The sequence below is a fragment of the Sciurus carolinensis genome, chromosome 7, assembly GCF_902686445.1.
Source record: "Sciurus carolinensis chromosome 7, mSciCar1.2, whole genome shotgun sequence".
Lineage (NCBI taxonomy): Eukaryota > Metazoa > Chordata > Mammalia > Rodentia > Sciuridae > Sciurus > Sciurus carolinensis.
Window position 1 is genome coordinate 56,774,640 of NC_062219.1, and position 12,971 is coordinate 56,787,610.

Here is a 12,971-nt window from a genome sequence, read left to right on the forward strand (position 1 = left end):
ATTGTTTAACAAGTCTTTCCTGTTAATGTTGGAAAATAAGAATACAATATTTAGATTGTTTACTTTTGTGTGTGTGTGAGAGAGAGAGAGTGTGTGTGTGTGTGTGTGTGACAGAGACAGACACACACAGACACCCTAAAAGACTTTGAAACCTAGGTTAAAATGTGTCATAGCTATCTGTTAATTCTTTTTGTAAATATTGAGATTCCTCTCTGAGCTAGCCAGTCACTGTTCTGGGATCTTGGGATACATAGACTGATGAAGTGACTAAAAACTCAAGCATTTTAGGGTACCTAGTCCATAGTCCATAGTCCATAGTCCTCTGTAGTTATTCATTGAATGAATCAGTGGATCATAATGATAGGAAAAGAAAAGACTAAGACTTGTTTTCATTGGTATAGTTCAGTGAGTCTCGAAGCAATGTAAGGACCTCTGGGGTTGGGGGTGAGTTCCCTGAAATCCTTCAGGAGATCCATCATGTAAAGTCTATTCCAATGATAATTTTGAGATATTATTTGCCCTTTCCACTATGTTAACATTTGTACTGATCTACAAAAACAGGGGTGGTTAAAACTACTGGGGACCTAAGCATAAAGCAAAGCAGTGTACCAAGTTACTAGTGGTCATTGTGTTCTTCACAGCTATACACTTGCAGTAAAAAGAATGCTTGTTTACCTAAGACTGTTCTGGATAAACTGTTTTTTTGTTGGTGTTTGTGTGTGTGCGTTTGGGTTTTTGGTGATGCTGGGAATTGAATCCATGATATTGCACATCCTAGGCAGGCTTTCTACCACTGAGCTATTAGTCGCAATTCAAAATTCTTACTTATTATTAATCTTGACTCTTAGGTACGTGTGTTTTTAATATCTTATGTGATGAAATGGATAGTTCACATTAAGATCTTTTGTTGCAAGGCCAATATGGTTGTCCTTCATGATTTGGTTTCCAGCTGAACTAGCCATATTTTTCATCTGACACAATTTGGGTGTTCACATTTGCTTGTTACATATTTTCTTGGAAATGGATAGAACTTTTCATACCACAAAACACCTGATAATATTGTGTGCCAATAATAAAATTTGAAACTCAAAGTGAAAACTACAATTTTAGAAAACACAAATCTGCCACATGAGTGTGACAGCCCCTTTCTGGAAGAATTTTCTGATGAGACTGATGGTCATTTTAACATCTAATTTGTAAAAAATTTCATGGAGTGAAATGTGTCAACATTTGGAGATCTATATAACTCAGTGAACAAACGTTTTCCAGATGAATAGTGTATAGTGTTACAACATTATGCCTTGGGTAAATTCAAACTGCAAGTTTAGAATAAAGAATTTTAACATAACTGTATAAAGTAGTCACTGGCGTACTTTCAAATTCCACATCAGTATTATGATCAATTTTTGAATTAGGTATAGTATTAAAGAATACTCAGAGATCTGAAAGGACACCAAAATATAATTTTACCAATTACATATCTCTATGAGCCTGGATTTTCTTTATAAAATTTCAACAAAACAGTATATTGCAAAATATTGAATATAGAAGCCAATGAGATAGTCCATCTGTCTTCTATTAAGATATTAAAGGTATTTGTAAAAATAATACCAGTCATCTCAGTTTTTTGGTTTTTTTCCTTTTGTTCTGGAAGAGTTATTTTTAATGAAGATGAGATTTTTTCCGCCTATGTGATTGGATTAGTTTTGATTATTTTAGTGAGTTAATGTTTTTAAATATCTCAGTGAATAGAATCATAAATAATATGTAAATATGATAATAATGTAATCTCCATAAAAACGAGCTCTTCTTTGGTCAGTAATACTTCATGTTTTCTTCCAAATAGGAAGGTTTATTAGAGGAATCAAATTGAAGAATCTTTAAAGTAGTAGGAAAATTACATAGGATAGTTTGTTTGCTGAAGCTACCAGTGTGTCTTTCAGCTACTTAAATCTTTCTGATCCTAGTCTGTGTTGGAGGGAAATTATCACCCCAACCCACCCCCTAACCCCCTCCCACCAAATACTGTGTACTGAGTTCTCTTAAGCATTATATCATGACCTAGTTTACTCCAAAGATTGTCTCCAGGTATTTAATTAATAGCTTGCACTAATTTTGTAGGCCTGCTTCTTTGTACTATCTTGTGACTTTTGACTCCTTAATTTGCAGGTAGTACATGCTTTTTTAGTGAGGAAACAGGTTTTTTTCTTTGTCTTTTTTTGTTAAGTTTCTAGAAAATAAGTTTATTCTTTCAACATACTGTATTTATCAACAATTTTATGTTAGTTAGTGGTTAGTGCTCCAGCATGTGTTTAATCTTTTTTGATGCGGTCTTGAATGTGCTAAATGATATTTCTGTTTTAATCAGACTTCTTAGAGTTTTATTTAACAGTTGATTTCAAAGTTAATGATTTTGTGTGGTACTTAATCCTACCAGAAACCCCCATGTTGCTACTACAGAGTCTACTACAATCAGATCATAGACTGATTCTTGAAAAACAAACCAAAACCTGCTGAAAACTTTTCAGCCATTTGTTTTCTAAATTTTAACTGAATTTGATGCTTGTGATTTGAATAGATTTATAATGCTTATAGTGGATATACTTTATTGTCTATAGTAATGCTTTGCAAACTTTAACATGCTTTCAAATTACCACTGTATCAATGTGCAGATTGTGATTCTGTAGGTTTAGTGTGCATGCAGAGATGCTATATTTCTAAGTTTAAAGGTAATGTGATGCTCTTGGTCTATCTGACTACATGTTAAGTAACGAGTTTAGAGAATAATGTAATGGTCAAAGGATTTGAATTGGCATTTCTCCAAAGAAGATGTAAAATTGGTCAGTAAATATAGGAAGAGATAGTTAGCATAATTAGCCATTGGGGAAATACACAAACAAAACAATAATAACAACAAAAAACCTTACAATGATTTATCCCTGCGTATTCTAGATGGATTGTAATTTAAAAAGTTGGATAATGATACGTTGAAGAGTGTTCCTTCATTGCAGTGTTCCTTCATTGTTCATGGGAATGTAAAGTGGTACATCCTTCAAGCATATGGCATGTCCTCAGATGTTTAAACAGACTTATCGTGTGATGCAACAGTTCCACTCCTACTATTGCACTCAAGAGACTTGGAAACATACACCAACACCAAAACTTGTACATAACTTCATTATTCATAATAAGCAAAAACTGGAAACATCTCATGCCCATTCATTGACTGATGGATGGATAAACAAAATATGTCATAAAATCTGTAATATAATTATTTCATGAAAAAGAATGTATTATAAATATATTCTACAACCTTGAAAACATGATGTTAAATGAAAGAAGGAAGACAAAAAACTGCATACTGAATAATTCATTTCTATTAAATGTCCAGGATAGTGAAATCCATAGAGATAGTACATGAACTGCTTTTTAGCATTTGGAAGGACAGCATGGAAACAGTGCTAATGCTTATGAGATTACTTTCTTTGTGGGATGATGAAAATGTCATGCCATTACATAAGTGTTTATTGCACAACCTTGTGAATATAATGAAAATCACTCAAATTGTACTCTTTCAAAAAGGTGAATTTTAAGAAATGAATTATATCCTGATTTTTTAAAAAGTTTTTATTAGTACATCATGATTATATATAATTGTGGGATCCATTTTGACACAGTCACACATGCATGGAATATGATTTACTCCATTTCTGTCCCTAGTGTGTCTTCTTTCCCCTCCTTCCTTCCCCCATTCCCCTTCTTCTACTCTACGGGTTTTCCATCTGTTTATTTTTCTTTCAATTTGGTGCTTTATACATATGTACATAGTATGTACATAGCATAATTTGTCAGATTCATTCCTCAGTTCCTCCCTTTTCCTGTCCCTCCGTTCACCTCCTCAACTCTATTCCTCTACACTGATGTCCCCTGTTTTCATGGGATTCACCTCTTCCCTTTTTCCTTATACTGCTGTAGCTTCCACGTAATGAGAGAAAACATTTTATCCTTGAATTTGCAAGTCTGACTTATTTCACTTAGCATGGTGTTCTCCATTTACCAGCAAATGGCATAATTTCATTCTTATTTATGGCAAAGTGTAGATCCATTGTGTATATATTCCACATTTTTTGTATCCCTTCATCTGTTGATGGGCATCTGGGCTGATACCATAATTTGGCTGTTGTTAATTGCACTGCTATAAATGTCAGTGTGCCTCTATCGCTATAGTATGCTGATTTTAGTTCTTTTGGATAAACACCAAGGAGTGGGATAATTGAGTCGTATGGGGCTTCTATTCCTGGTTTTTTGAGGACTCTCCATAGTGCTTTCCAAAGTAGTTGTACTAATTTGCACTCCCACCAAAACATGAGTGTACCTTTTCTCCCACATCCTTACCAGCATTTATTTGTTTTCTTGATGATTGCCTTTCTAACTGGAGCGAGATAAATTCTCTTTGTAGTTTTGATTTGCATTTTCCTGATTATCAGGGATGTTGAACATTTTTTCACATATTTGTTGTCCATTTTTTTTTTTTTTTGAGAAATGTCTGTTCAGTTCTTTTCCCATTTTTTTTTTAACAATTCTTTTTTTTTATTGTAAACAAATGGGATACATGTTGTTTCTCTGTACATGGAGTAAAGGCATATCATTTGTGTAATCATAAATTTACATAGGGTAATGTTGGTTGATTCATTCTGTTATTTTTTCCCTTCCCCCCACCCCTCCCACCCCTCTTTTTCCTCTATACAGTCCTTTCTTCCCCCATTCTTGCCCCCCTCCCTAACCCTAACTCTAACCCTAAAACTAACCCCTCCCACGCCCCATTATGTGTCATCATCCACTTATCAGCGAGATCATTCTTCCTTTGGTTTTTTGAGATTGGCTTATCTCACTTAGCATGATATTCTTTTCCCATTTGTTGATTGGGTTATTTGTGGGTTTTTTTTTTTTTTTTTTTTAGTGTATTGTTTATGTATTCTGGATATTAATCCCCTGTCAGAAGAGTAGGTGGCAAGGATTTTCTCCCATTATGTATGCTTTCTCTTCATGCTCTCATTTCCTTTGCTCTGTGCAAAAACTTTTTAATTTGATGCCATCCCACTTACTGATTTTGGGTTTTATTTCTTAAACCTTCTGGGCATTGTTAAGGAAGTGGGTTCCTGCCCCAGTATGTTGCAGTGTTGACCCTATGCTTTCTTATAACATTTGCAGAATTTCTGATGTAATTTCTAGGTCTTTGATCCACTTTGATTTAACTTTTGTACAGTTTGAGAGATAGGGACCTAGTTTTATTCTTCTACATGTAAATTCAGTTTTCACAGCACCATTTGTTAAAAAGTCTGTCTTTCTCCCACAGTTTTGGCCTTTGTCCAGTATCAGATGAATGTAACTATGTGGGTTTGTCTCTGTGTCTTCTGTTCTATTGGTCTTCATGTCTATTTTGATGCCAGTAGTACCATTCTGGTTTTGTTACTATAGGTCTGTAGTATAATTTGAGATCAGGTATTTTTTGTTTGTTTTCCTTTGGTACCAGAGATTGAATCCAGGGGTGTTTTACCACTGAGCCACATCCCCAGTGCTTTTATATTTTATTTAGAGATAGAGCTTTGTTAAGTTGCTTAGGGCCTCAGTAAGTTGCTGAACTTGCCATCCTCCTGCCTCAGCTTCCTAAGCTGCTGGGATTACAGGCCTGTGCCACCACAACTGAATGAGATCAGATATTGTGATGCCCCCAGCATCACTCTTCTTGTTCAGTATTGCATTGGCTATTCTGGGTCTTCTATTCTTCCGATGAGTTTTAGGACTGTTTTTTTCCTAGTTCTGTGAAAAATGTATTAGGTATTTTTATGGGGATTGCATTAAATCTGTATAGTGCTTTTAGTAATATGACCATTTTGACAATATTAATTTGGCCTCTCTAAGAACATGGGAGGTCTTTCCATCTTCTAAGGTATTCTTCAATTTCTTTTTTCAGTGGTTCAGTAGTTTTCATTGTAGAGGTCTTTTACCTCCTTGGTTAGATTTATTCCCAGATATTTTATTATTTTTAGGTTATTTTGGACTTGAGATTTTCCTGATTTCTTTCTCAACAGATTTATTATTGGAATATAGGAAAGCTATTGGTTTTATGGGTATTGATCTTGTGTCCTGATACTTTGCTCAATTTATCAGCTTTAGAAATCTTCTGGTTGAATTTTTTGGGTATTCTAGATATAGGATCTTGTCATCAGCAAACAGATAATTTTTCTCTTTTACCTAATTGTATCCCTTGAATTCCTTCCTTTTCCTTGGTTGTTCTGGCTAGAGTTTGAAAAACTATTTTGAATAGCATGGTGAATAATGGTTAATAATTTGGCAAGCAGTGTAAATATTTAGAAAAATCACACCTAGGCACATTGTAATCCAATTACTGAAAACCATTTATAAGTAGGAAACGTTAAAATTAGCCAGAGAAAAATAAAGATGACATAAAAAGGAGCAGGGTTGCAAATGATGACTGGTTTCTTATCAAAAACAGTGAAGGTCAAAAGATAATAGAATAACATCCTGAGGTATCATTAAAAAAAATGTATTGGTAAAAATGAAACTTTGGAAATGGTAAATAGTAAATGCAAAGATTATTTCTTTTAATTTCTTTAAAGCAAGAAATTAAAGCAAGACTAGTATAATTGTTAGGAAGAGTTGATGGTATGTGTATAAGTAAAATTTTATGAGCATAGGTATTCAAAGGATAGGGACACTAAACCATTTGTTAGCTTTAACTCAAGATATCACAAGGAAAATGTAACAGTATTTCAAATTAAATGGCAATGAAAATACAACATATTAAAGTTTATGGCATTCACCTAAAGCAATGCTTGAGTGAATGAAAAGCTTTAATTTTCTATACCAAACACAATTTGATGATATCAGGAATGTAAGATTGGATGTTACCAAAGATGGTATAGCCATTAAAAGAATAGTAAGAGGTATTATGAGTAACATTATGCCAATAAATGTGATAAATGGAAACATTCAGGGAAGACAAAATTTACCAAAACTAGGACAAGAAATGACAGAAATGAATAGCACCTTGATCTATGAAGGAACTGAATTTATAGTTTCAAAAACCTTATAATGTAAAACTCCCTGAATAACAGTGTATTGATGAATTCTCTAGAGCAAGCTTTTTTCAGTAAAGAAAAAGGAACATTTCCCTGCTAGTGTTAGACGCTGGATAACTCTGATACTAAAAACTGTTGGAGAAATTACAAAAAAATTATAGACCACTATTCCTCATGAACATAGATACAGAAGCCTTATTCCTCATGAACATAGATACAGAAGCCTTAAAAAAAAAATTACGAGTGAGTTGAATCCATTCATACATAAAAAGCACAACACAAACTATGATTGAAATGAATTTTTCACAAGAATATAAGATTGAGGTAACATTCAAATATCAGTCAGTGTAATTCATTAAATTGACAGGATAAAGAAAAATCACATTACAAAAACAATAGAAATGGAGGTGTGGGGATGAACATTGATAGAATTCAATACTCATTTGTTACCAAAACCCTTAATCAAACTTAGAAATAAAAGAAGTTTTCTTCAGTTTGACAAAGGGTATTTAAGAAAAGCCTATAACTAAAATCATGCTAGACAATGATTTTTCAATGTTTCATCCTAAGATCAAGAAAATGGCAAGGATGTCTGGTCCTGTCACTTTCATAAGCATTTCTGCTATAGTGCAATATATTTTTCTCAAATCACTCTGCTGTTAAAATTGAGCAATAAAAATCACAGCACCTACAGGGTAAGCGGATAGGGGGGATACTGCATCCAACAACTTTTGGTGACCAAAAGACAGAAACCTGATAAGATCCATAGCACAGTCTCATACATATTAAAAGATTAAGCCATATGTAAATACTACAATTAACATGGCATTTTAAATTGAAAAAGATTGGAAGTTTGCTTGGGGAAATGGGAATTGGAAGAGTCAAAGCTTGCCAGCTGTTATATGGATTCAGACAAAATTGTAGCATCTGATGTGGATGTCTAGTTCCTAATGTGAAGTAGTGGATCCATTTGTGTGTGTATGTTCTGTATTCCTATGCAGTTTGATTTAACTGGTTGCAATTTGCCTACTATTTCTTATGGACATTATTTTACATAAGTATACCCAATTCACATTGGGTTCAGCTTGTTTTCTAATGTATCAGTTGCTCTGGAAAAGTATAAAAGCCTTGAACAGAAACTTTGCAGAACAACTTACGAATTACCAATCAGCACATGAAAAGGCACTCGGCATCTTTAGTCATCAGGGAAATGTAAATTAAAACCACAATGAAATGTTTCTCTACACACACTAGAATGACTAAAAAGAAAAAGACTGACAGAAAATACTAAGTTTGAGGACATGGAGTAACCAGAACTGTCATAACTTGATGATGGGAGTTTAAAATTGTATTGTCACTTTGCAAAACAGTTGGGCAGTTTTTAAATGATGTTAAAAATACACTTATACTGTATTACCCAGCATTTCTGTTTCTAGCTGTTTACTCAAGAAAGATGAAAAGATAATGTCTACAAAGAGACTGAGTATATTAATGTTCATAGCAACTTTAGTAATAATAGTTCAAACCTGGAAACAATCCTAATATCTTTTAAGAAGTCTTTGAATAAACAGATTGTGGTATATTCATTCAATGGCATGCAACTCAGCAACAAAAAGGACCTAATTACTGATGTTCTATAACATGAATGATTCTCAAAAGCATTATGCTAAGTGAAAGATGATAGATTATATAATACTCCATGTCTGGTTTTATATTATGAGATTTTATTACAGAATAAATTAATCTCTGGTGTTACAAATCATATCAGTTGTTTGGGTGGGAAGGAGGGAAATGAATGCCAGAGTGCATAAAGTAATTTGGCAGAGTGGGAGGGGAGGGTCGATGGTAATGTTCCATTACGTGGTTTCGGCAGATGATGTTAAAGCTCTACTGTGTTCTTAAAATTCATGTGTTTCATTGTATATGAATTATATCCCAGTGAAGTTTTTTTTAAAAGTTTATTGAGACTGGATGCAGTGGTTCATGCCTGTAATCCCAGCAAGGCTGAGGTAGGAGGATGGCAAGTTTGAGGCTAGCCTCAGCAACTTGGTGAGACCCTGTCTCAAAATGAATAATTAAAAAAGGGCTGGGGATACAGCTCTGTGGTAAAGCACCTCTAGGTTCAGTCCTTGGTAACACACAAACACACTTATTGAGAGAGGTGAGAACATTCATGACCTCTGCTTTGTGAACTTTCAGGGCCCTGTCACCTAAGGATATGCCAATAGGCATTATAATACTACCAAATAAATGTCATCATAGAGTCAAGGAGGAGGATATTGTGACCTTAACACTGACTTGGAGAAAGGGCAGGATTTCTGGAGGAAGTGATCTGGAAGCTGTATCTGAAGACCAAGGAGGAATTTTTTTTTTTTTGACCAGTTATATAAGTGGTTAGGTGACATATGGAGAAAGTGTGTTCTAGGCAGAGAATCGTGTGAGAACACAGATATAGGAGTATAGTGAAAGAACTGAAGGAATGTTGAAAGAAGAGATAAAACCATTGGAGCAGGCATGTGGGGTTAGTATGTGGAAGGAATAGGGTGAAATGGTAATGAAAGAGTATGCTGGGTAGGTTAACAGAGACCAAAATAATTTAGAATCTTAAAGACTTTAGAAACAGTTTGATTTTATCCTAGAACTAGAACCATGTGGAATGAAAAGAATTGAGCCAGGTTCCAAAGATTCAACAAATGTGTGATCCAAGTAATAGATGAGCAGTATCCCATAGATTTATAGGACAAAAGGAGATCATTGATAATAGGTAATTGTGTAGATTGTGTCATGGTAGAATTACAAAATTAACAGGTTTTAGTACATTGATTTTTAGCAGTTTCAATTAACTTAGGTTCTTCTAAAGTAAACTTTTAAACTATAACCTCATTTTTCTGTCTTTATGTTGAATAAACTTTTAGAGGTGACTCAGTAATAATGTTGCTATGCTTTGGCAACTTCTGCTTGTTTAATCAGATGTTGGATTTTTCATAGGTGACAAGGAAAATACAATTTTGGCTTTGCTTTATTGTTTTAACTGAGTACCTGAGTCTGCAGTATTATTAATAAATTGAATGCTTTTTTCCTTTCTCTTAACGTTATTCGCTTCTCTCTAATGTATCTGGACACATTCCAAACAGTCTGGATTAATATTTTTAATTAAACAATACAGGTAATAATATCTAAGTAAATGGAACTTTTCAAATTATGTTTGTAAAAGTGAAATTAAATTTGATTTATCATGGGTCTGACTTGGAAGATTAATGAAAGAGAGTAAACATGATGTCTGAGTTACTACCTTTATCTAGAAAAATTTGGATTGAAAAAAAAAAGCACTTATATACAATGGCTAATGCACGTTAGAAAAGATTAGAAATGTAATGAATCAAGCGTCTGTTTGTAGTTTCATTGTGAAACTTTATAAAGGACTTTCCATTCCCACCTCAAGCTAATCATAGAAAGAAGAGCATTTCATGAGTAGAAGCTGTGGGGCTTTGGCTAAGACATCTGTCACTTTCTTCTTGGCCACAATTAATTTAACTGCTTTGGCTGCTTAAGCAGACCTCTCCTTTTCCTGCTATTGCTCTCTTATGTTTCTCTTGACTTTATATAATTTATGACCTCACTGCCTTCCTTGATACAGAGGTAGACATTCTGTTGAAGGGTAGGTAAACACAGATATCTGCACTCTCTTGGTAGACCTTTCTTTTGCTGTAAACTATGTTCATTTATACTTGTCAAATACTCCATAAGCTTAGGTAGGGTGGAGATGAGTAGCTAGGCTAAGCAAAAGTTACTTACCAAATGGTGTTTTTCTTGAGGCTTCGCCGACCACTGTTTCGAGAGGTCTAACTGCTTTTTTTTTTTTTCCTTCCATAATAAACTTGTACATAAAATTTAAAGAAATGTGAGTAGTACTTAAATAGGTAAAAAAAAAAAAATTTTCCCCCTTTGGTATAAGACAATATATTCAGCCACTCATTTATAATCAAACTGTAATCAGTAGGATAGAGAAATGTATGCTATCTGAAAGACTAATCATTTTAGAGTTTACATTTATTTTTATTTGTATGTTTTGTGGTTCTGGGGAATCTATCCCTGGGTCCTCACACATAGTAGGCAAGTGTACTACATTGAGCTATATCCCTAACTCAAGGCTTAGTTTTTAAATTGACAAATAAAAATTGTATATCTTTGTTTCGAAAGTGAAAAACATTTTAAAATTTATAGATTAATTATACCAAAGTTAACATTTTCTAGAAATTATTAAAAATTGTGTCCCATGTTTATAATACACTGAACTACTTTTCTAATTCTGGGACTTTAGATTTTAGAGGTTGCTTTATAGGCTTAGAATGGAAAGTAGTTGAACTTAAGTAGAAATAACCATCATAATGCTGATTCCTTTGAATATAATGATTGATACATGTGTAATATATAATAAGTGAAGTCACAGGACGTAACTTCAGTTATTTTTATCTTCAAAGCAACTTTTAAACAGCTTTATTGAGGTATAATTGATGAATAGTAAACTCAACATATTCATAGTATATACTTTAATAAAAGTTTATACCACACTTGATATGTTCACTTACCTATTGATTATTTTGACTATTAAAGCTGTTGTGAACATTCATGTACAAGTCTTTGTATGGAAATATACTTTAATTTCTCTTAAATACATAGTTGTAGAATGACTAGGTCAGATGGTAGGCATGTGTTCACCCTTTTTAAGGAACTACCAAACTGTTTTTCAAGTAGTGACACCATTTTACACTCCCATCATTGGTGTGTGTGAGTCCCATTCTACATCCTTTCAAACTCTTGATATGGTCACTTGAAAAGCTATTTTTAAAATTATTGTACTCCTTTTCTGTGTTGTTACAAATATATGTAAGAATTATTTGGCAGAAGTACAAAATGTGATAAACAGCTTTTTAAAGTACTAGTGGTTATTGTGAAGATAAAAGATAGTTTGCTAAAAATATTGGAAAATTCAGGGATGTAGTTCTCCTTAAAAAGGCAATTTTGTGGTGTGTATACCTGTTTTTATATGTTTTTTTTTCCCCCTTTGATAGAGTTTTCCAGAGAAAGACCTTCTGCACTGTCCATCTAAGGATGCAATTGAAGCTCATTTTATGTCTTGTATGAAAGAAGCTGATGCTTTAAAGCATAAAAGTCAAGTAATCAATGAAATGCAGAAAAAAGATCATAAGCAGCTTTGGATGGGACTACAAAATGGTAACTACAGCAGTTTTTAATTTCAGAGCACCACTTTATAAAACATGATAGCAAGTGATATATTTTAGAATTGTTGGTTCAAGTTAATTCTAGCCTCCATGCCCAAATTTGCCCAGTGGCTACTTTTAGTCATACCTTACATTATACCCTCCCAATGTCCCTCTGTTCATGAATTCTTTAGCTCTAAGTGGGTCACTTAGCCCATGATTTAAGATGACATAAACTTTGTTCTAGCCATTACTGGTAGTATTTGGTTTTTATTCCACAGGTGTTACCATTTCTGGAATCACAGCTGAAAACTGTTGTTGTGTATACATGATACCTCTGCTTGGGCACAGATCCAACTTCAGTCTGTGCTTTCTTAGAACAGCAAACTTTCTTTATGCTTGGATTACTCTGACTACTATTCTTTGTGATTTAGAAAATCTTCATGGAAGTAGATAAGAGGAACATGAATCTCATCTCTGTGTTCTGCATCTTTTGGAGATCATAGGTCCTTAATATTGCCTGTGTCAGTTTCCCTCTGGTGCTTTCACAGAGTTGGTTTAAATATACTCCTTGTTTTACATGGTTCCTGTATGCACAGATTTCAGTTACCGTGATTCAGTTAGGTTATACTCGTTCACCAACCTT

At 33.8% G+C, this 12,971-nt stretch overlaps 1 protein-coding gene across 5 annotated transcripts in view; it reads left to right on the forward strand.

Annotated features, from left to right (window-relative positions):
* Positions 1–12,971, forward strand: part of Atg5 (autophagy related 5) — a 117,381-nt gene that overhangs the window by 35,443 nt on the left and 68,967 nt on the right. For 4 of the 5 annotated variants that reach the window (XM_047558592.1, XM_047558595.1, XM_047558594.1 and 1 more), the window contains exon 5: positions 12,176–12,338. The exons of the other annotated variant lie outside the window; for it this stretch is intronic. In XM_047558592.1, coding sequence (XP_047414548.1) covers positions 12,176–12,338 — 163 coding nt within the window. The remainder of the gene's footprint in view (positions 1–12,175; positions 12,339–12,971) is intronic. 5 annotated transcript variants of the gene reach the window in all.